Here is a 24,879-nt window from a genome sequence, read left to right on the forward strand (position 1 = left end):
CAGTGCCCATCAGTGCTACCTTTCAGTGCCCATCAATGATGCCTGTCAGTACCCATCAGTGTCACCTATCAGTACCATCTATCAGTGCAGCCTCATAAGCACACATCAGTGAAGGAGAAAAATTACTTATTTACATTTTATAACAGAAACTTTTTTCAAAATTGTGTCATTTTTGAGTTTGTTTAGCAAAAAATAAAAGCCCCCCGGTGGTGATTAAATACCACCAAAAGAAAAGAAAAGAAAGCTCTATCTGTCTCAAAAATGATGAAAAGTTGGTGTCATTCAAAGTGTGAGAGCGCTGAAAGCTGAAAACTGGCCTGAGCAGGAAGGGGTGACAGTGCACGGTAGGCAAGGGGTTAAAAGGGGATCTCAGGGCCCGGCAGAGAAAGGGTTAATGCACAGATTGGATCTGATCTGCGCAGCCAGCGGTTCTGGTACTAGAATGAATGGGGGAGGGGGGTGACATCCCTGACATGTTCCGTAACAAATCAGAAAGCAGGAAGACTGGACTCCATGGCATTGACTCATCACAGATGGGGGTTGTATAGAGCCATGACCCATTTCAGGAAGACATCACCTAGACCCCAGTGAGTTAGGGTGGGGGGTAGATAGGACCATGATGGTGTCTCATCTGCTTTGTACATATCCAAAGAAAGCAGCATCTGTTCTGATCTCTGATGGACTTGATGGTTCAGGAGGATTGTGTGTCAGACATTGTCGGCTGCTTGTCTATAGGGAACAAAGCCCACTTAGACTTTATAAATGAGGAGATTTGGGGATAAATTCAGCCATTTAGATAGAAATTGGATGAGGATTTAGACATCGACATTTAGGAAAGAGATGGGATGGAGATGAGTCCAGGACGGGGTGTCCTTATCAGGTTTGATAATCTTTACCCCCCCAGGATGAAGGGATTGGGGTTCATGGGCAGTTTTTGGGGATCAGTTTGGAGTCAACAGGGAGGTCTGTTCTGTTTCCTCCAACTCTGCGCTGATGTTATCTCTTTTATAGATTTTATATTTTAGATGAAAACAGAGCCTCAGTCATTCCATAACAAACCTTCTAGTAGCAACAGATCCATGAGGCCAACAATTTCCTGAGAAGAATATGCAGCAACTGCCACTGGAAGGTGGAAGGAATGAACAGAATCCACACGTTCCTACTAGACTCAAGCTGAGATGATACAAAGAGATCTTCACGTGTGACATTGTTAAAGAAGAGCAGTCAGAAAAATGGGATTATAAAGAGCTGACACTCAGAAAGTCAAATCATACATATGAATAGATATAGATAGATATTGCTCAAAAAAATGAAAGGAAGACTTTTTAATCAGAGTCTACCACCAAGCCAATGAACCTCCTGGGATATTGATCTGCTCAGGTAAGTAGCAGAGGGGGTTGTTCATCAGTTTCAGCTGCTTTGGTGTTAATAAAATTAACAACAGGTACACTAGATGGGCAAAAATGAGACAACCCCCAAAACAGACATGGTTTTACAGGTGGAGGCTGTCACAATCATGCACACAGAGATGGGAGCGGTCATCCATTCTGCTACAAACAACTACATTTTGGTATTTCTCTTAAACTCCCAAATCAGTCTCTCTCCTCCGATTTCCCCCCCCCTCAGGAACGCGTTCAGCGTACCTTGCTAAGGGGATGTCTATACAATCCTCTTGCCAAATAAGGCTTGGCTTGTCCATCGTGGGAAGAGGTTTTGTGTAGGAAAAAGACGCAGTTAGTTCTTGTGAGGAGTCAGACAAGTGAGGACCGTTCAATATAACATCTATCGGACAGAAAGCAAAGGAGAATCTCACGGCAACAACGAAACCCAATGAGAGACCAGAAACCCCTTTTTTAGCTCATCAGACTTGAAACTGCTTAACCCCAGGAATTTATTTGGCAAGTACTTACTTACCTAAACTTCTTTCTGTTATCTGTTTGCTGTGCTGTATTGCTCTGTATATTTATATATATATATGTTACATCTTCTTCCTGTAAATATTTCTACTGCACCCTTTTGACCTTTTAGTAATAAATCTTACTTTCTAAAAGTGTTGAATTGTTTCTATAGCTCTTAATTGCAATTTACGAGTCCCTGCTGTGGGCAGCACAGTGGCTTAGTGGTTAGCACATCTGCCTTGCAGTAAATGGGTCATGGGTTCGATTCCTGACCATGGTGCCTCCTGCATGGAGTTTGCATGTTCTCCCTGTGCTTGCGTGGGTTTCCTCCCACACTCCAAAGGCATGCTGGTAGGTTAATTGGATCCTGTCTAAATTGACCGTAATATGTGTATGCATGAATGTAAGTTAGGGACCTTAGATTGTACACCCCTTGAGGGTTAGGGACTGATGTGAATGTTCTATATATATACAGTCATGGCCGAAATTGTTGGCACCCTTGATATTTCTCCAGGAAATCATGTATTTCTCACGAAACGTATTGCATTAACACATGTTTTGCTATACACATGTTTATTCCCTTTGTGTGTATTGGGACAAAACAAAAAAAGGGAGGAAAGAAAGCAAATTCGACATAATGTCACACAAACCTCCAAAAATGGGCTGGACAAAAGTATTGGCACCCTTTCACAACTGCGGATAAATAAGAATGTTACAAGCATGTGATGCTCCTGTAAACTCACCTGGGGCAAGTAACAGGTGTGGGCAATATAGAAATCACACCTGAAAGCAGATAAAAAGGAGAGACGTTCACTTAACCTTTGCATTGTGTGTCTGTCTGTGCCACACTAAGCATGGACAACAGAAAGAGGAGACGAGAACTGTCTGAGGACCTGAGAACCAAAATTGTGGCAAAATATCAACAATCTCAAGGTTACAAGTCCATCTCCAGAGAACTAGATTTGCCTTTGTCCACAGTGCGCAACATTATCAAGAAGTTTGCAACCCATGGCACTGTAGCTAATCTCCCTGGTCGTGGACGGATGAGGAAAATTGATGAAAGATTGCAACGCAGAATAGTCCGGATGGTGGATAAGCAGCCCCAAACATGTTCCAAAGACATTCAAGCTGTCCTGCAGGCTCAGGGAGCATCAGTGTCAGCGCGAACTATCCGTCGACATTTAAATGAAATGAAACGCTATGGCAGGAGACCCAGGAGGACCCCACTGCTGACACAGAGACATAAAAAAGCAAGACTACAGTTTGCCAAAATGTACTTGAGTAAGCCAAAAGCCTTCTGGGAAAACGTCTTGTGGACAGATGAGACCAAGATAGAGCTTTTCGGTAAAGCACATCATTCTACTGTTTACCGAAAACGGAATGAGGCCTACAAAGAACAAAACACAGTACCTACGGTAAAATATGGTGGAGGTTCAATGATGTTTTGGGGTTGTTTTGCTGCCTCTGGCACTGGGTGCCTTGACTGTGTGCAAGGCATCATGAAATCTGAGGATTACCAAAGGATTTTGGGTCGCACTGTAGGGCCCAGTGTCAGAAAGCTGGGTTTGCGTCCAAGATCCTGGGTCTTCCAGCAGGACAATGACCCCAAACATACGTCAAAAAGCACTCAGAAATGGATGGCAAAGAAGCGCTGGAGAGTTCTGAAGTGGCCAGCAATGAGCCCAGATCTAAATCCCATTGAACACCTGTGGAGAGATCTTAAAATTGCTGTTGGGAAAAGGTGTCCTTCCAATAAGAGAGACCTGGAGCTGTTTGCAAAGGAAGAGTGGTCCAAAATTCCGGGTGAGAGGTGTCAGAAGCTTATTGATGGTTATAGGAAGCGACTGATTTCAGTTATGTTTTCCAAAGGGTGTGCAACCAAATATTAAGTTAAGGGTGCCAATACTTTTGTCCAGCCCATTTTTGGGGTTTTGTGTGACATTATGTCATATTTGCTTTTCTGCCTCTGTTTTATATTTGTTCCAATACATACAAAGGGAATAAACATGTGTATAGCAAAACATGTGTTAATGCAATACCTTTTTTGTGTGAAATACTTGATTTTCAGGAAAAATATCAAGGGTGCCAACAATTTCGGCCATGACTGTATGTTGAAAGCTTTGTGTAAATTGACAGCGCTATATAAGTACCAAAATAAATAAATGAGTGTTTAACCCTCTGTATAACCGGTCTGTAGAGATAGCGGTATACTGTCAATTAACCAATCATCCTAGTGTATTGCTGAGTTTCCTCTTTCTCTGTATAAAAAGGAGGTGGTGGCAGTGTAAAGGGTTAATTGCGTAATTAACCTGACCCAGTAACAAGCGCATTCAGGCTGCCGGTACGTCGATATGCAGTCCATTAGCTGGAAAATCGTTGTGCTGGGTGTGGTATTGTTACGTACATGACAGCATGGTTTTAGATTGGCTAGTCCTTTGGTCACGAGTTTGGTGAGAGGGGCTGGGGTCTGACGCCGCGATCGTCACTGACAGGCCACTGACATTTTTTCCCTAATCATCTTTTCTGACTGTTTTTCACTAGTTTGGCATTTGGCTAGGGTCTGTGTCACTACTGGTATCATGAGGCCATACCTGGACCCTACAGAGGTTGCACAGGCAGTCCAACTCCTCCAGGATGGCACATCAATACGTGCCATTGCCAGAAGTGCTGTGTCTCCCAGCACAGTCTCAAGAGCATGGAGGAGATTCCAGGAGACAGGCAGTTACTCTAGGAGAGCTGGACAGGGCCATAGAAGGTCCTTAACCCATCAGCAGGACTGGTATCTGCTCCTTTGTGGAAGGAGAAACAGCACTGCCAGAGCCCTACAAAATGACCTCCAGCAGGCCACTGATGGGAATGTCTCTGACCAAACAATCAGAAACAGACTTTATGAGGGTGGACTGAAGGCCCAACGTCCTCTAGTGGGTCCTATGCTCCCTGCTCAGCACCATAGAGCTGGATTGGCATTTGCCATTGAACACTAGAATTGGTAACTCCACCACTGGCACCCTGTGCTTTTCACAGATGAGAGCAGGTTCCCCCTGAGCACATGTGACAGACATGCAATGGTCAGGAGAGGTCGTGGAGAATGTTATGCTGCCCATAATATTGTTCAGCATAACTATTTTGGTGGTGGGTCAGTGATGGTCTGGGGAGGCATCTCCATGGAGGAACATACAGACCTCTACAGGCTAGACAATGGCACCCTGACTGCTATTAGGCCATTGTCAGACCCTACGCTGGTGCAGTGGGTCCTGGGTTCCTCCTGGTGCAGTGGGTCCTGGGTTCCTCCTGGTGCAGTGGGTCCTGGGTTCCTCCTGGTGCAGTGGGTCCTGGGTTCCTCCTGGTGCATCACAATGCCTGGCCTCATGTGGGGAGAGTATGCAGGCAGTTCCTGGAGAATGAAGGAATTGACACCATTGAATGGCCACCAAACCTAAATCCAATAGAACACCTCTGGGATGTCATGTTTTGGTTCCTCCAACTCTGCCAGATTGCACCTCAGACTGTCCAGGAGCTCAGTGGTTCCCTGGTCCAGATCTGGGAGGAAATCCCCCAGGACACCATCGGTCGTCTCATTAGGAGCCTCCCCCGACATTGTCACTCAGGCATGCATACAAGCACGTGGGGGCCATACAAACTACTGAGTATCATTCTGAGTTGCTGCAATTAAATTTCAGCACAATGGACTCGCCTGCTGCATCATTTTTTCACTTTGATTTTCATGGTGTCTGAATTCAGTCCTCTGTAGATCAATCATTTTCATTTCCTTCAAACGATGGGGCGTCCTTACATTGCCCTGTCCATATCAGTATACATATTCAGCAAGAGAGTTTTCCCATTGAGATCTGATGGGTTTTCAAAGTGTTCCTCTCATTTTTTGAGCAGTATATATATATAAAATGTTTTTCATCATCTCAATGGCACACCCCATTTTAGGGCTGGACATGTTGGGTATCTATTGACTTGGCACAACCTCATCTTTTATATTTTACTAACAAATTGGTAAAATAATGTATCTGTATTCTCAAAAATTCGAAAATATCACCATTTTATTCTCCAGGCCTCGGCTTTCATGATATATATGTTTGGGGGTTTAACTAATCTTCAGGCCCAAAGTCTGCGGTTTAATATGTACGCAAAAGAAAAATGCAGAAACAGCTCTGGCAGTGAGAGGGTTAATGTGGGCTAGATGGGATCACTCTGCTGGGGTCACACTGTACACATTAGAGTGCCCCCTAGCTGCAGCCTGGTAATAACATTGCTGGGAGGTCTATTCACTGCTACATACTTCCCACCTTTATAGAAACATATTCTGCAGCACAGTGGCTCAGTGGTTAGCACTTCCTCCTAGCAGCTCTAATGTCATTGATTTGAATCCCAACCACTTCCCTACCTGTCTGGAGTATGCATGTTCTCCCTGTGCCTGCGTGGGTTTCCTCTGGGTACTCCGGTTTCCTCCCACACACCAAAGACATGCTGGAAGGTAATTGGCTCCTGTCTATATTGGCCCCAGTATGTATATGTATGAATGTGAGGGACCTTAGACTGTAGGTTCCTCGGGGGCGGGGACTGATGGGTAATATGTAAATTGATGGCCCTATATAAGTAGCTGTAATCATCTAGGAGTCTGTTCATAAAACAATTGCACAGCAATACACCCGGTGAATGTGCCTGTCATTCCCTCTGTGTGAATGGGATGGGGGGAGTAGAGGGAGTAGGCTCTGTGCTGGGCGGGGTGAATGGTTTCCATGGATATAAAATGGAGAATACCACATTTGGCAATAAGATGGTTCTATTTTCTATGATACTTAGCGCCATCTAAAGGCCAGAAAAGTATGGCATTTATTTATTGACTTTGTAAAATTATCCTTGCCCCTAGGTGGGTGCTGCACCCATCCCCCGCCGGCTCCAAGTGTGAGAACTCAGCGATCACGTGATTGCTGACCATGAGTTCTCACAGCCGTTCTGAGCAGAGAGCGGTGACTGTCAGTCACCGCTCTCTGCCCTCCCCCCCACACTCACTGGGCTGTGGAGGGGGAGGGTGCGGCTGGTCCAGACTCTGATGTTGGGATCTTTCCCCAGCCTGGACCGGCTGAGTGACGTCAGCTGACAGCGGGCTTCACCTGAAAACGGGTCACAGGAGATCAGAATGAACTGCACTCCTCTGATCCACAGAAGTACAGACAAAAGAGCTTTGCCTGAACTTCTCCTTCAAAGAATATGTTCCTCCAACATGTCCTATTCCTGATCTGTGCCGGCTGTCCCATGTCCTGGTATGAAGACGTCTTTTCTCTCTGTATTGCTTCCTTTGTGTGAGATCCCCGGTGATCCTGCCAGTCCCTCTGATTTCCTATTAAAAACTGACCACAGTAGGCATGAGAGCTCAGCATGGTCAGTTCTGTAGCTGTGCTGGGAGCTCAGTCTGCTCTCCTCCAATTATTAGACTTGTCTTGACATCTCCCCTCCCTGCACAGCCATTCACTGGGAAGACCAGTGAACTGAAGACAAGTGATCACATGAACAGTAGTAAGGAGAATGTCACTTCCTGATATCATTGCTTACTACTAGTGAAATCTGTGAATGATCACCGAGGTCACATGGTACAGGGCTATTCCCAACAGACTTGTACCATGTGATAAGCTGTGACCAATCACAGCTCTCACAGTATTTCTTAATGGCTGCAGGAATGCAGACGGAGAGAAGGAGAAATTATTGCTTTTACAGCCTTTATGGGTGTAAAAAAACATAATAATATAAAAAAATAAAAATGTAATTTTTTTTTTTAAATTATAATTTTTGGTTATAAACTAATTTGGGTTTTTTTTTTTTACTAAAAAGATATCTGAATACATTTTGGCCAAAATTTATGAAGAAAGATTATTTATTTGCAATATTTTATAAGAGAAACACTTTTTTTTACAAACTTTTTGGACATTTTCATTTATATAGCAAAAAAAAAAAAAAAATTTCAGCACTGAATAAATACCACCAAAATAAAGTTTTATGAGTCTCAGAGTGCGGGAGTGTGACCTCAGGGTGCGGGAGTGTGACCTCAGAGTGCGGGAGTGTGACCTCAGGGTGCGGGAGTGTGACCTCAGGATGCGGGAGTGTGACCTCAGAGTGCGGGAGTGTGACCTCAGGGTGCGGGAGTGTGACCTCAGGATGCGGGAGTGTGACCTCAGGGTGCGGGAGTGTGACCTCAGAGTGCGGGAGTGTGACCTCAGGGTGCGGGAGTGTGACCTCAGGATGCGGGAGTGTGACCTCAGGGTGCGGGAGTGTGACCTCAGAGTACGGGAGTGTGACCTCAGAGTGCGGGAGTGTGACCTTAGGGTGTGGGAGTGTGACCTCAGAGTACGGAAGTGTGACCTCACAGTGCGGGAGTGTGACCTCAGGGTGCGTGAGTGTGACCTCAGGGTGCGGGAATGTGACCTCACAGTGCAGGAGTGTGACCTCAGAGTGCGGGAGTGTGACCTCACAGTGCGGGAGTGTGACCTCACAGTGTGGGAGTGTGACCTCAGGGTGGAGGAGTGTGACCTCAAGTAACACAGAGATTTCCTATGATCGCCGGCTCCATCTAGAGGCCACAATGAGGTGATTTTTCTGAAATCTCTCCATCAGTAAAACTAGCCCAATATGATATTATGGCCACTAGATGGAGCCAATGATCATAAGAAATAAAATACGGCCAAAACTCCTCCCAGCTGGAGAATGCCGGTCACATCCGTTCAACATTGTTCTCCATAGACCTCCAAGTGTTTGTGAAATCTCCCACCACAAAATATACTCAGCCAATCACAGGGCAGGACTCCATTTTTATTCTTCTCCTGCCATCAATGGCCAACCCGGTCCCACACTTCATCCATGTCTTTGGGGGCCTCTGATCTCCTTATGAACTGTTTCTTCCATGATGAAGATCAGCCATGGAGTATATCTGAGGTGTATATCAGGGTGTGCTTCTTCCCCACATGAGAGCTGGGATGTCCAGCAACATTCATCTAGAAGACATTTCCCGCACTCAAGGCACTAATACACCTCCAGGGTTGTGTGGGACCCCTGATGTACAGGGAGACAGGACTTCAGTGAGGAACCTTTCCCTCACTCAGGACAGGAAAGTGACTTCTCCCCCGTGTGAGATCTCTGATGTTTGTGCAGACTGGACTTCTCTGAAAAACATTTCCCACACTCAGGACAGGAAAACGGCTTCTCCCCCGTGTGAGATCTTTGATGTCTGACAAGTTTTGATTTTTCTATAAAACATTTCCCGCACTCAGAACAGGAATACAGCTTCTCCCCAGTGTGAGATCTCTGATGTGTGTAAAGATTTGATGACCTTGAAAAACATTTCCCACACTCAGGACAGGAATACGGCTTCTCCCCTGTGTGAAATCTTTGATGTTTGTGTAGAATGGACTTCTCGGAAAAACATTTCCCGCACTCAGGACAGGAATATGGCCTCTCCCCTGTGTGAGTTCTCTGATGTTTGTACATACTGGAATGCTCTGAAAAACATTTCCCGCACTCAGGACAGGAATATGGCTTCTCCCCTGTGTGAGATCTCTTATGTTTGTGCAGACTGGAATTCTGAGAAAAACATTTCCCACACTCAGGACAAGAATATGGCTTCTCCCCCGTGTGAGATCTCTGATGTGTGTAAAGACTGTTCTTCTCTGAAAAACATTTCCCGCACTCAGGGCAGGAATATGGCTTCTCTCCCGTGTGAGATCTCTGATGTCTGAAAAGATGGAACTTTGATAAATAACATTTCCCGCACTCAGGACAGGAATACGGCTTCTCACCTGTGTGACATCTTTGATGTGTGTAAAGATTTGACTTACTAGAAAAAGATTTCCCGCACTCAGGACAGGAATATGGCTTTTCCCCCGTATGAGATCTCTGATGTCTGTAAAGATTGGACATCACTGAAAAACATTTCCCGCACTCAGGACAGAAATGTGGCTTCTCCCCCGTGTGAGATCTTTTATGCACATTAAGATAGGATTTAGAACGGAAACCCTTCCCGCACTCAGTACAGGAGAAGCTCTTCCCTGTTGGAAGGCCGGCCCGGTCCCGCACAGTCTGAGGTTCCTCAGGATACGAGGAATCCGATGGTCCATCTACACTGGGTGGTGCCGGATGGACATTGGAGGGAGCCGGGTTTTCTCCTGGACTATACTGTGTGATGTCCTCATCTTCTACTTTCCAGTCTGGAGACAAAGTGAGACAATCCTCGGAGGTTTTCCTCATCTCCCGGCCATGGACTAAAATACAAAGACAAAGAGGATTACTAGACAGGAGCTGATTGGTTCCCCCAAACCAGAGGACTCCGCCCACATCAGGCAGCTTGGTCTCTGAGGAGCTTACAATTCCACCCTCAAGGGAACTAGGAAATGGCTCCTCTGATCTCCTACCAGGTCATTTCTTTATTCATGGACCTTAGTCAGAGAGTGAGGAAACAACCAGAACTGATACATAAATTGTGTCTGCAGCACAGAGAAGGAAGATTATCCGAGAGAAATCCAGGAATACAGGACGGGGAACACAGCTCAGGAAAGTGACCAGGGGATTACAGGCTGATATCACCCAGTCCCCGCCCTACTCTGGACCAATCAGTGAGCAGTATGGGTGGAGGAATGGATTTAGTGTTCATGACCCACCTGTGCTGATCTCTGTAGGAGTGTCCTCCTCTATAAATGTCCCCGTTATTCCATCCTCCTCCATAGACTGCTGATCATCCCTCACATACGCCTCTTCTTCTTCTGCTTTCACCTCAAATTCTATATCGATTGGATCTCCACTCTAAATCAAGGAAATGAGAGAAAATATCATCTGTAAAATGTAAGATTTATGATTGTGACATCACACAAAATCCACACATTGTCTCCCTTCACAGAAGCAGATCACATGTGATATGTGGGTACATTTCCCCTAAATACCGCATGCCATCCTGAAACTGTCCATTTCCTATCCCGTGTTGCGGTATTGACCACAAACACTGAACACGCTCAGTAAATACCGCATGAACAGGCGTTACATTCACAGAAGGAAATAAAGAATGAAATGCATGCGGTCATTAATTAGTGGTGGAGACATGCGGCATTCAGGAAATGTGTACTGCTTGGTAAAGAGTGGGCGGCCGCTGGCATCCTTAACAACCAGTAAACAACATGGTTGTTAGGGAGCGAGCGGCCACTGCGTCCTAACCAAAAGATGAATCTAAAAAAAAGAATTACCGGCAGTGAAATATTAAGAAAATGGCGTGGGTTCCCATCCCGGGTCTGGTATGGATTTTGAGGGGGACCCCTTGCCAAAAAAAAAGAAATACATACTAGACCCCTATCTGAGCATGCAGCTCGGCAGGTCAGTAAACAGGGGGATGAGAAAGTAACCCCCCCTCCTGAAACATACCAGGCCACGTGTCCTTAACATGGAGTGGATGTTCTGTTGCAAGGGGGGGCTTTGCTCCCTCAGAGCACCTTGTCCATGTTGATGGGGACAAGGGACTCTTCCCTACAACCCAGGCTAGTGGCTGTGGGGGTTTGCAGGCAGAGGACTTACAACATTTAACAAGGGGGCCCTCAGATCCTTCACCCCATGTAAATGAGTATGGAGTACATGGTACCCCTAATTATTCACCCCAAAAAAGTATTCTGTTAGATACAGCAGGCAGTTTTTGATAAGTCCTTTATTAAAAAAGCAAAAATAAAGCAAAAATGTCCCCCCGGTGTAGATCCATCATCAATCACGATGCTCGCTGTCACCGCTGACTTGGAAAGAAAAGCTCCGCTCCCAATGAAGACTCCCCTCTGTCTGACAGCTCTGCTGCCTCCTGCCACTAAATATACTAAGGGACGGTGCCACTCGGTGACGTCACTGACCAGGGCATGTTGTATTGGTGACGTCACTGACCGGGGCATGTTGTATTGGTGATGTCACAAGAGGGCAAGGCCACCCAGTGATGTCACAGTGTGGTAGCGCTCCTTAGTTTATTTAGAAGTGGGAGGCGGCGGAGCTGTCAGACGGCAGGAGTGGAGCTTTGTTTTTTCTTCGAGTCAACAATGACAGCGAGTATTGTGATTGGATCATCGATGGATCTACATCAGGGGGATATTGTTCTTTATTTGTGTTTTGCCAAAAATGACTTCGAGTTTTTTTACACTACACTTTTTTTGGGGAATGAATAGGGGTGCTATGTACAGGTGTAACTGGAAAAATGAGAATCTGGTGCAAAAGTTCATTTATTTCAGTGCAGCAACTTAAAAGGTGAAACTAATATATGAGACTCATTCCATGCAAAGCAAGATAGTTCAAGCCGTGATTTGTCATCATTGTGATGATTATGGCTTACAGCTCATGAAAACCCCAAATCCACAATCTCCGAAAATGAGAATATTCCATGCAATCAATAAAACACGGATTGTACATAGAACAATATCGCACCTCTGAAAAGTAGAAGCTGCATATGTACTCAGTACTTGGTTTGGGCCCCTTTTGCAGCAATTACTGCCTCAATGCGGCGTGGCATGGAAGCTATCAGCCTGTGGCACTGCTGAGGTGTTATGGAAGACCAGGATGCTTCAATAGCGGCCTTCAGCTCTTCTGCATTGTTCCATCTCATGTCTCTCATCTTTCTCTTGGCAATGCCCCATAGATTCTCTATGGGGTTCAGGTCAGGCGAGTTTGCTGGCCAATCAAGCACAGTAATCCCACGGTCATTGAACCAGGTTTTGGTGCTTTTGGCAGTGTGGGCGGAGCCAAGTCCTGCTGGAAAATGAAGTCAGCATCCCCATAAAGCTGGTCTGCAGAAGGAAGCATGAAGTGCTCCAAAATCTCCTGGTAGACGGCTGCATTGACCCTGGACTTAATGAAGCACAGTGGGCCAACACCAGCAGATGACATGGCTCCCCAAATCAACACAGACTGTGGAAACTTCACACTGGACTTCAAGCATCTTGCAGTGTGTGCCTCTCCATTCTTCCTCCATACTCGGGGTCCTTGGGCCTCTCCATTCTTCCTCCATACTCGGGGTCCTTGTGCCTCTCCATTCTTCCTCCATACTCGGGGCCCTTGTGCCTCTCCATTCTTCCTCCATACTCGGGGTCCTTGTGCCTCTCCATTCTTCCTCCATACTCGGGGTCCTTGGCCTCTCCATTCTTCCTCCATACTCGGGGTCCTTGTGCCTCTCCATTCTTCCTCCATACTCAGGCTTCTTGTGCCTCTCCATTCTTCCTCCATACTCGGGGTCCTTGGGCCTCTCCATTCTTCCTCCATACTCGGGGTCCTTGTGCCTCTCCATTCTTCCTCCATACTTGGGCTCCTTGGGCCTCTCCATTCTTCCTCCATACTCGGGGTCCTTGTGCCTACCCATACTTCCTCCATACTTGGGCTCCTTGAGCCTCTCCATTCTTCCTCCATACTTGGGGTCCTTGGGCCTCTCCATTCTTCCTCCATACTCTGGGTCCTTGGGCCTCTCCATTCTTCCTCCATACTCGGGGTCCTTGGGCCTCTCCATTCTTCCTCCATACTCGGGGTCCTTGGGCCCCTCCATTCTTCCTCCATACTCTGGGTCCTTGTGCCTCTCCATTCTTCCTCCATACTCGGGGTCCTTGGGCCTCTCCATTCTTCTTCCATACTCGGGGTCCTTGTGCCTCTCCATTCTTCCTCTATACTCGGGGTCCTTGTGCCTCTCCATTCTTCCTCCATACTCTGGGTCCTTGGGCCTCTCCATTCTTCCTCCATACTCGGGGTCCTTGTGCCTCTCCATTCTTCCTCCATACTCGGGGTCCTGGGGCCTCTCCATTCTTCCTCCATACTCGGGGTCCTTGGGTATCTCCATTCTTCCTTCATACTCGGGGTCCTTGGGCCTCTCCATTCTTCCTCCATACTCGGGGTCCTTGAGTATCTCCATTCTTCCTTCATACTCGGGGTCCTTGGGCCTCTCCATTCTTCCTCCATACTCGGGGTCCTTGGGCCTCTCTATTATTCCTCCATACTCGGGGTCCTTGGTTTCCAAATGAGATGCAAAAGTTGCCTCACCAGAAAAAAAGGACTTTGGACCACTGAGCAGCAGACCAGGTCTGTTTTTCTTTAGCCCAGGTAACACGCTTCTGACGTTGTTTGTTGTTCAGGAGCGGCTTGACAAGAGGAATACGACATTAGAAGCCCATGTCCAGGATCTGTCTGTGTGTGGTGGCTCTTGATGCACTGACTCCAGCCTCAGTCCACTCCTTGTGAAAGCCCCCAACACTTTTGAATGGCATTTTCCTGACAATCCTCTCCAGGCTGCGGTCATCCCTGCTGCTTGTGCACCTTTTTCTTCCACACTTTTCCCTTCCACATAACTTTCTATTAATGTGCTTTGATACAGCACTTTGGGAACATCCAACTTCTTCTGCAATTCCCTTTTGAGGCTTTCCCTCCTTATGGAGGGTGTCAGTGATGGTGTCAGGTCAGCAGTCCTTCCCATGATTGTGATTCCTACTGAACCAGACTGAGAGACCATTTAAAGGCTCAGGAACCCTTTGCAGGTGTTATGGCTGAATGAGCTGATTAGAGTGGGACACTTTGAGCCGAGAATATTCCACCTTTTCACAATATTCTCATTTTCTGAGATTGTGGATTTGGGGTTTTCATGAGCTGTAAGCCATAATCATCACAATGATGACAAATCACGGCTTGAACTATCTTGCTTTGCATGTAATGAGTCTCATATATTAGTTTCACCTTTTAAGTTGCTGCACTGAAAAAAATGAACTTTTGCACCATATTCTCATTTTTTGAGTTTCACCTGTACTCTATACTCATTCACATTGTGGGGGGGCCGGGATGTGGGGGCCTCCTTGTTAAAGGTGGCTTCCAGATTCCAATAAGTCCTCCACCCACAGCCCCCCACAACCACTGCCCAGGGTTGTGGGGAAGGGACCCTTGTCTCCATCAACATGGGGATAAGGTGCTTTTGGGGGGGCAGAGCACCCACCCCATGTTGAGGATATGTGGCCTGGTATGGTTCAGGAGGAAGGTGGGCACTCACTAAGGGTCTGGTATTGATTTTGAAGGGGAACCCACGCCTTTTTTTTTATTATTTTGGCATCGGGGATTCTCATCAAAATCCATACCAGACCTGTCACAGCTGTCAGCGTGGAACCTGGCAGCCATCCGCTCCTTGTTTACTGGTTGTTGGGGACACTGGCGACCTCTCCTTAACAACGAGCTATTTACAAGTGTTGCTATGGACACCAGTGGTAAATTCACCGCAGGCTTCACTACTAAAAAACAGAATGCAGCATCTTACTACATACTGGGATACGGGAAGATACCGCTTTGTGATTGGAGCCCATAGTCTCTACAAGTCCATGTTCTAGATTCTCCATCCCACCAACCTTGTAATAGTGAGGGATGGTGTGATCTCCCTGTGTGGAATCCTGGGAATACAGAGGACGGGGACATCTCTCTGGCGGGTTCCTGGTATTAGGTGGCTCCATCATATCCTTGTGTCCTTCTGAAAACTCCTCCATCACTCCATACTCCTCATCCTCCTCTTTATACTCTTCTTTAACATCAATATTATCATCCCCGAGGATTCCACTCTGAAAGATATAATAAAACATTCATTGTAACAAACATGCTGTGTATAAATCACAACTACCAATAATTGTCATCATCTACCTGATGATGGTGAGGGATGGTGTGACCTTCCTGTGTGGAATCCCGGGAATACAGAGGACGGGGACATCTCTCTGGTGGGTTCCCATGACTGGATCCATCTGTAGGAAACACACACACTGACTGAATCCATTGTTTCTATGTGTTTATCAGATGATGGGGGATCTAGGTGGATCCTCCGTACTGCTCTCTCCTTTACAATAAAGTCTCCTCTTACCCGGTGATGTGAGGGGCGGCTGATTGTCCATCATGACGTCCTTGTAGAGATCCTTGTGTCCTTCTAAATACTCCCACTCCTCCATGGAGAAATAGACAGTGACACCCTGACACCTTATAGGAACCTGACACACACAATGATACAGTCACCATCCAGACACATCCCTTGTCTGTTACTGGAGAATGTCCCAGAATTCCCGGCACCGCTCACCTCTCCTGTCAGCAGCTCAGTGATCTCTCTGGTGACTTCTAGAATCTTCTTCTTCTTTCTCTCTTCTATCAGGGAGGGAGGTGGAGGCAATGTGATGTCATATGATCTCCAGACTTCACAGGAGGAAAACTCTACATCTGAACACAAATAGTCACATCAAATGATATTCCCAGAATCCTCCTCACCTCTCCATTCAGGTCTCCATTTTATTAAAGCCCCACTTCAGGCTGAGGTATAATTCCCCCCCACAGGACCCCCACACTACGCAGGGTATAGGATTGTTGCAGCATTCTGATGTCATTACATACAACGCAGGACCAACAGTCCCACTTTACATGTGAGGGTACCAAGGGGCCCCACATCCTAAGAGAATCAGAAAAAAGCAAGATGGAGGGACATTGGGGAGAGGAGCTGTGAGGTCAGTGTGATGTCATAGGATTCTCTGACTCTGGATGAAGGGACATTGGGAGGAGGAGCTGTGAGGTCAGTGTGATGTCATAGGATTCTCTGACTCTGGATGGAGGGACATTGGGAGGAGGAGCTGTGAGGTCAGTGTGATGTCATAGGATTCTCTGACTCTGGATGGAGGGACATTGGGGGGAGGAGCTGTGAGGTCAGTGTGATGTCATAGGATTCTCTGACTCTGGATGGAAGGAACATTGGGAGGAGGAGCTGTGAGGTCAGTGTGATGTCATAGGATTCTCTGACTCTGGATGGAGGGACATTGGGAGGAGGAGCTGTGAGGTCAGTGTGATGTCATAGGATTCTCTGACTCTGGATGGAGGGACATTGGGGGGAGGAGCTGTGAGGTCGGTGTGATGTCATAGGATTCTCCGACACTGGATGGAGGGACATTGGGAGGAGGAGCTGTGAGGTCAGTGTGATATCATAGGATTCTCCGACACTGGATGGAGGGACATTGGGGGAGGAGCTGTGAGGTCAGTGTGATGTCATAGGATTCTCCGACACTGGATGGAGGAACATTGGGGGGAGGAGCTGTGAGGTCGGTGTGCTGTCATAGGATTCTCCGACACTGGATGGAGGGACATTGGGAGGAGGAGCTGTGAGGTCGGTGGGATGTCATAGGATTCTCCGACTCTGGATGGAGGGACATTGGGAGGGGGAGCTGTGAGGTCGGTGTGATGTCATAGGATTCTCCGACTCTGGATGGAGGGACATTGGGAAGAGGAGCTGTGAGGTCAGTGTGATGTCATAGGATTCTCTGACTCTGGATGGAGGGACATTGGGAGGAGGAGCTGTGAGGTCAGGGTGATGTCATAGGATTCTCCGACTCTGGATGGAGGGACATTGGGAGGAGCTGTGAGGTCAGTGTGATGTCATAGGATTCTCCGACTCTGGATGGAGGGACATTGGGAGGAGGAGCTGTGAGGTCAGTGTGATGTCATAGGATTCTCTGACTCTGGATGGAGGGACATTGGGAGGAGGAGCTGTGAGGTCAGTGTGATGTCATAGGATTCTCTGACTCTGGATGGAGGGACATTGGGAGGAGGAGCTGTGAGGTCAGTGTGATGTCATAGGATTCTCCGACTCTGGATGGAGGGACATTGGGAGGAGCTGTGAGGTCAGTGTGATGTCATAGGATTCTCCATCCCCCACCATTTATAAAAGTGGTATAATCCTTTGATATAGACTGATGAGGTAAGAAAGTGATTGGTGGGAAAGGTGACACTTCTCCACAATGAGGAGAATGTTCCGGCCCCGGAAGTGGGGGAATGTTCTGCCCCTGAAGGGGTTAATCTGGGTTCCCACACTATATATGTGTGTATCATCATCTGCTGGAGATAAAAAACATCACAGTTACTATGGAGGAAGAGGACGGACATGACTATGGAGGAAGAGGATGGACGTGACTATGGAGGAAGAGGATGGAAGTGACTATGGAGGAAGAGAATGGACACGACTATGGAGGAAGAGGACAGACATGACTATGGAGGAAGAGGATGGACATGACTATGGAGGAAGAGGACGGATGTGACTATGGAGGAAGAGGACGGACGTGACTATGGAGGAAGAGGACGGACGTGACTATGGAGGAAGAGGACGGACGTGACTATGGAGGAAGAGGATGGATGTGACTGTGGAGGAAGAGGATGGACATGATGGGGGGTTACTGGGTGTAAATAGAATATAACATCTTATTACCTCCTCTGCTGCCACTTCCAGCCACGTCTCCTCTCTACTTCCTGTCTGTACCTGACATGACTTCCTATGTCTGACATCACTTCCTGTCTGTCCCGAACATCACTTCCTGTCTTCCATAGAGACTTCCTGTGTGGGTAGAAGTGAGATCCCCACCTTGTGGAGCTCAGAGGAACTGCAGCCCCGAGAAGCGTCTGGTAGTGTGACCCCGGCCTTGTGCTGGGTGTGTATGGACTGTAGATCCTTGTGTAGGGAGGAAATGACTCCTATCTGTGACTGCTGTAACCTGCTGACTGGCATCTCCTGTGAAATCTGACACTTGCACTGGATACACACAAGGCAGTCAGGGATTTCAAATAGTGATAAGCAGACTTGATTAGAATAAACCCAGATATGGTGTCACTACACCTAAAATCCAATTAAAGTCAATTTACAGTCCAAAAAAAAAAACTTTTCTTGCAGGTGATTTCATAATCATTGATATCCCCGAATAAGATTGATGGTATACTCCAGAGAATCTTCATATACCTCAAAAACAAAAGATTCTAAACATAGTGTATTATCCCAGGTATTATAATATAGTGCCACACGTGTCACATGCCAACAAAATAAAGTGCCACAGCAATGGTGAAATGTCAGGACTCCAACACCTCGATTAATAAATCCACTGCACACAATAAAAGAAGTGCAGAATTACCCTGACATAGATACAATCAGCATAGGATCCATAATACAGATGAGAGCCTCCAAGCTTTAGTCTACCATCTTCTCCAAACACTTCCCATAGACCTCATGGACAGACCAGGGATCAGTAAATATATTATATCACAAATACATTTTATTGTAGCAACTTACATTAAAATTTGATGAGAACAGCTTCCATATAGTGAGATGAACAACACGACATGATTCCTCAGCGGTAACTATATGATCAAGTCCATACCACTCTGAAGGAGAGCCAGGTGGTAGATGGAAGTCTCCAGGGTGAGAACAGCCGTGTGTCTCGGAACCCAAAAAATGGCCACCACGATACTTCCAGAAAAAACATCAATACGTCACGTGCCCCGGACGCGTTTCGTCACATCCGGACTTTTCAACAGGGATATTGATATGTTGAAAAAGTCCAGATGTGATGAAACGCTTCCGGGGCACGTGATGTGGTGACGTATTGATGTTTTTTCCGGAAGTATCGTGGCGGCCATTTTTTGGGTTCCGAGAAAGAATTTCTAGTGTTAATATGTGGTTACACCCCTTTAGCACCTGATGGATAAATGCATGCACTAGCTGTATGGATTGAGCACAGGGATCTCTTGTTTGTTGTATTGTTGGGTCAGTAGCCAGACCTGAACCTTGTAGCTCTTCCCCATTGTGTCTTTTCCCCTATGTTGGCATTGTGTCCACAGTAGCATTTGCGTAGGCAGAGCAGAGTAGGACTGGCCATAGAGGGATCACTTTGATGCAGTTGGCAGCTTAAGCCTGTATTGTAATATGTGTGAACTAAATATCCCTATTTATTGCATAGTCTGCTTGAAGGGTATATACCAGAGTGCAGAGGGGCCTCAGAATTTCTAGTGGGATGGCAACTGACACTCTTTTCCACATTTTTTGGGATTGCCGGTCCATTGCACCCTTTTGGAGGAGGTCCTTACCCCATTGTGGTTACTTCTGCGGGCTCCTGTCCCTTTTGAGCCCATTTACTTTCTGTTGGGTCTACCTTTTCGGGTCTCTCTAAATGTGCGAGGAAACTTTCCACCTACATTCTGAGGGCAACCAGGAGAACCATTCCCATGCATTGGCTGTCTTCTATGTCCCCCATGTTACCGGCACTGATGAAGGTCAGAGCAGAAATGAGAAAGTTGGAGTACCTACCTGCTTTACACCCTGCTACTGTCCCTGCGCTGGAGGCAGTTCAGGACCCACGGGACACCTATGACACCGATCTGTCTGCTCCGATCGTTTGTGATTGATGGCCATGTCACTGTTTTGTATTGACATTGTATGTTCTTATGTACCTCTCATCAATGAGCTGCTTTATCAGCCTTCTCTCCCTCTCTGCTTTTATTTTACATTTACCTTTGTGACTGCTTGTTGTAATGTATCACATAGAGAGGGAAATGGGTGCTAATAGGCTGCAGGAGATCTGCTGAGACATAGAGGGAAATGGGTGCTAATAGGCTGCAGGAGATCTACTGAGACATAGAGGGAAATGGGTGCTAATAGGCTGCAGGAGATCTACTGAGACATAGAGAGGGAAATGAGTGCTAATAGGCTGCAGGAGATCTGCTGAGACATAGAAAGGGAAATGGGTGCTAATAGGCTGCAGGAGATCCGCTGAGACATAGAGAGGGAAATGGGAGCTAATAGGCTGCAGGAGATCTGCTGTGACATAGAAAGGGAAATGGGAGCTAATAGGCTGCAGGAGATCTGCTGAGACAATGAAATGTGTGTGAAATGGATGGATGTGCAGACACTCCCAGAAGATGATGTCATTATGAGTGGATTGATATATATTTTTGCATTGTCCCCCCCAGAAGGATCAGGTTTGGCGGGATCGCTCTCATTAGCTATACATTTGTATTTTGTGTTCTGTGTTTGTAAGACTTTTCTATATGTAATAAGAGATGTTTGTTGAACAGTTGGTTACATAAGAGTTACATTTATTTCTTCTTCCTTTATTCAGTAATGTTTCATCTCCCGTAGTATCCCTGTAAGGTACATATTATACAGGAAGGGGGATTATGGGATGGATCTCGGGGCTGCAGTTCCTCTGAACTCCACAAGGTGGGGATCTCACCTCTACTCACACAGGAAGTCTCTATGGAATGCAGACAGGAAGTGATGTCAGGGACAGACAGGAAGTGATGTCAGCTACAGACAGGAAGCATATCAGAGACGTTGCTGGACGTGACAGCAGAGGAGGTAATAAGATGTTTTTTCCTATTTAACCCCCATCATGTCCGTCCTCTTCCTCCACAGTCACGTTGGTCCTCTTCCTCCACAGTCACGTTGGTCCTCTTCCTCCACAGTCACAGCCGTCCTCTTCCTCCACAGTCACGTCCGTCCTCTTCCTCCACAGTCACGTCCGTCCTCTTCCTCCACAGTCACGTCCGTCCTCTTCCTCCACAGTCACGTCCGTCCTCTTCCTCCATAGTCACGTCCGTCCTCTTCCTCCAGAGTCACGTCCGTCCTCTTCCTCCAGAGTCACGTCCGTCCTCTTCCTCCATAGTCACGTCCGTCCTCTTCCTCCATTGTCACGTCCGTCCTCTTCCTCCATAGTCACGTCCGTCCTCTTCCTCCATAGTCACATCCGTCCTCTTCCTCCATAGTCACGTCCGTCCTCTTCCTCCATAGTCACGTCCGTCCTCTTCCTCCATAGTCACGTCCGGCCTCTTCCTCCATAGTCATGTCTGTCCTCTTCCTCCATAGTCACTGTGATGTCTTTTATCTCCAGCAGATGATGATACACACATATATAGTGTGGGAACCCAGATGAACCCCTTCAGGGGCAGAACATTCCCCCACTTCCGGGGCCGGAACATTCTCCTCATTGTGGAGATAAATTCTAGTAATATGGTCCTCTAAACAAACAGCACTGACAATAAATAGACAAGACAAGGACCATCCTGACCATACATGGCCTACAAAGGGCAATGATGACACTACACAGGCAGCCAATGGGCAATCATTACACTATGCAGCCAACACAATGATGGAGTGCCGGGGTCAGGAGTATGGAGCATAGAGCCCCTTACATTGCTGCTCAGGAGGAAGGAAACATTCCTTTGTAACAGAAAATGTATATAAATCTGAGGCTCTTTTAGGAATGTCCGGGGGGGTTAAAGAATGAAAGGGGCTTTGGTGTCTCCAGACCAATCAGGTTTTATCCCGGACAGATTTATCAGTGACAACATTCTCCTTACATTACACATTAGTCAGGAGCCAATTTGCACTCCAGAGAAGTTTTGTTACTGAGTTTGGACACTAATAAGGCCTTCAATGGTGTCCTTTGGCCTTGTTTTCCTGGGTGCAGAGAATGGGTGTCAGTGATGAGTGTTTATCTGGTATACTCGCCTGCTATGACTCTCCCATAACAAGGATCAGACTTCCCGGCTGTAACTCTGACTTTGTTACATTGGGTAGAGGTACCCGTCATGGTTGTCCTCTGTCATCCCTATTGTGTGTGCTGGTGTTGGGACCTTTGGTGATTGCAATCAGATCACATTCGGAGATCTCTGGTTACCCTTTATTGGTTTCACCTTTCAGAATCTGTATGTATGCTGATGATGTCATGCTTTTCCTCACCATCCCGTTAGTATCATTGCCTAATCTATGGGCGGTATTGAACGACTTTGCTGTAGTGTCAGGTCTGTTCATGTCACTAAATCAGTGGTTATGCCATCAATGTTCCTGATTCCCTGAGTGCCTCTCTCCGGAGCTCTTTTCCATTTCGTTGGGCCACGGATCGGATTTCCTATTTAGGTATCAACCTCACTCCCAGATACTCAGATATGTTTGCTGCTAATTACCCCCCATGTGTGTCGCCCCTCTACTCTACTGAAGGTTTGCCATGGGTACCCCATCTCCTTCCTGGGTAGAGTCACGGCAGTCACAATGAATATTCTGCCTAAACTACTTTATCTATTTACATCTCTTCCAGTCTCCGTCTCCAAAATGTTTCTGGATCGCTTTCAGCGGCTGATTAACAATTTATTTGGTGTAATAAACGTCCACGTTTTACCTCATCGGTTTTGTACTGGTCACAACGGACGGGGGGCCTCGGTCTTCCCAATTTTTGGCTCTATTACCTTTCAGCGTGTTTTGCACAATTATCACAATGGGCGACTATTAACTCCCAGATCCCGTGGGTCAGATTTGAATCTCAATCTATACGCCCATTTTATTTACCGGGTATTTTATGATCCAAAATCCTCCCTCGATCGTTAACGTTTTCTAACTCTGTTGTGGCCATTCATTGACACTTTGGTCTCGATGGAAACTTCAGTGAAATCTGGTCTCTTCTGTTTCCCCGGGTGTATCGTTTTTTGGTGACCCTAACTTTAGTACAGCATTTTCTTCTCCTCGGACGTTTAGTTGGTGGTACGATAGATCCTTTATTAGGTTGTCTGACTGTCAAAGTGGAGGATCTTATATTCCCTTTGATATGATGTGCGTACTTTTTGATGTTCCGCTTCGTGAATATCATCGTTATCCACAGATTAGACATTTTTTAACTCCCATTTTGGCCTTACACCTTCATCTCCGATTTCATTTTTTGAACGTATGAGCCGTGACTCTCCCGGGGCAAAGGTCTTATCTCTGATCTGTATCACCAATTCCTGGTCAGTCTCTCTCCCTCACCTCCTTTATAGAGACACAAATGGGAGGAGGATAGTGGTATCACCTTTTCGGATGAGGATTGGGATTCCATGGTGGATAACATATGTAAGAGCTCTCCATCTCTTTCTGTCCGTGAGACGGCCCTCAAGGTATTAACCAGATGGTATTATACCCCGTCAAGGCTACACGTTTTGTACCCACAAACGTCCCCGTTATGTTTCCGGGGCTGCGGCCTCACCGGTACTTTGGTACACATGTTGTGGGCTTGCCCAACTTTATCCTTGGTGTGGGGCAGGATATCTGAGTTGGTGACTTCACTGGTGGGTGTTCCGGTACGTCTGACTATACAGTCTTCCTATTGGGAGCTCGTATCCCGGGGGTTCCTGATAATGTTATGACATTGATACATACTATTTGTATTTCTACTTTGTGGGCTATCGCCCTACATTGGGAATCTATCACTGTACCATTGGCCTCTGTTTTACATAGAGTAGATGCTGTGATGCTCATGGAGAGAATTCATTATAACTTACTGGACAAGATGCACTTGTTTGATAGAAAATGGGAATCATGGAAGGTTCAGAGACATTTACTACATGAATAGTGGCATTCCATGTGAAGGTTGATTGACGTCTCCTGTTCACACACATATAATTCAGTCTACTTTTCCTTTATATTTCTCATGTACTTAGGATCTATTCTCCTTTCCTTTCTCTTCTTTTTTACCCTTTCTATATGATGGTGCCTTTCTGAATTGTACGATTCAAGTGTGCCTTGTTAATACTGTACACATTGTTTGACGCTGTACTGTTATTTTCAGTCTACTCTTTGAAAAATAAAATCGTTTGTAAACAAAAAAATGAAAGGGGCTTTATAGCAACTTAAATGTGTAATATGTGTAACATTGCGCTGTTTATCTCCTCCTCCCCTCCCCCGCCTGTCTCCAGCACTGCACCGGGACTAGCAGGGAGGGGAGAGACCTTGCAGTGTAATGAGAACCGATTGGCTGCTCCTCAGGAAAGGGGAGTGTCCTGCTTATCCTTTCTCCCTTTCACTCCCAGAGCCTTTTTTGCACATTTAAAAAATTATTTTATCCTGAAGATGACACAAAACCCCCAAATATCAATTTTCTGAAAGTAGAGACTTTAGAGAATAAAATAGCGGCAGTTCTAATGTTTTATGTCACAAAATATTATCACAAAGTCTAGGAAATGCCAAATTTCATTAAAAAATACACGTAAGCTGATTTCAGGGCACAAAAAAAGCAATAAATGACCCATTTATTTGTAAAAATATAAAAGCCGAGGTTGCAGCGAGTAAATAGATATCCAACATGTCAAACCTTAAGTTGTGTGTGCTGAAATGGTGACAACCTTTAGTCCCGGTATTATCTAT

The 24,879-nt window shown here is 46.3% G+C and overlaps 3 protein-coding genes across 3 annotated transcripts in view; 1 reads left to right on the plus strand and 2 right to left on the minus strand.

Annotated features, from left to right (window-relative positions):
* The window catches only part of LOC149468140 (uncharacterized), a 212,024-nt gene that overhangs the window by 76,411 nt on the left and 110,734 nt on the right, over positions 1 to 24,879 (minus strand). The window lies entirely within an intron of this gene.
* Positions 1 to 24,879, plus strand: part of LOC149468143 (uncharacterized) — a 72,746-nt gene that overhangs the window by 17,357 nt on the left and 30,510 nt on the right. The gene's annotated exons all lie outside the window — the stretch shown is intronic.
* On the minus strand, positions 8,977 to 23,350 carry LOC149468144 (uncharacterized). The gene is made up of 2 exons (XM_089670652.1): positions 23,322 to 23,350; positions 8,977 to 10,020 (listed from the first exon to the last, which is right to left on the minus strand). Exons 1-2 carry the CDS (start codon positions 23,348 to 23,350, stop codon positions 8,997 to 8,999), a joined length of 1,053 nt encoding a protein of 350 aa, XP_089526778.1. The 3' UTR covers positions 8,977 to 8,996.

Source organism: Staurois parvus, unplaced genomic scaffold (assembly GCF_062004578.1).
Source record: "Staurois parvus isolate SC_StPar_1 unplaced genomic scaffold, SC_StPar_1.0 ptg000092l, whole genome shotgun sequence".
NCBI classification, from domain to species: domain Eukaryota; kingdom Metazoa; phylum Chordata; class Amphibia; order Anura; family Ranidae; genus Staurois; species Staurois parvus.

What these genes read in the sequence shown, in the direction of transcription:
- LOC149468144 (XM_089670652.1), bottom strand. Translation starts at nt 23,350, where the DNA reads ATGATATTCACGAAGCGGAACATCAAAAA. An exon ending in ACGAAGCGGAACATCAAAAA is followed by an intron (nt 10,021 to 23,321) that starts GTACGCACATCA and finishes GGCACCACCCAG; the next exon opens with TGTAGATGGACCATCGGATT.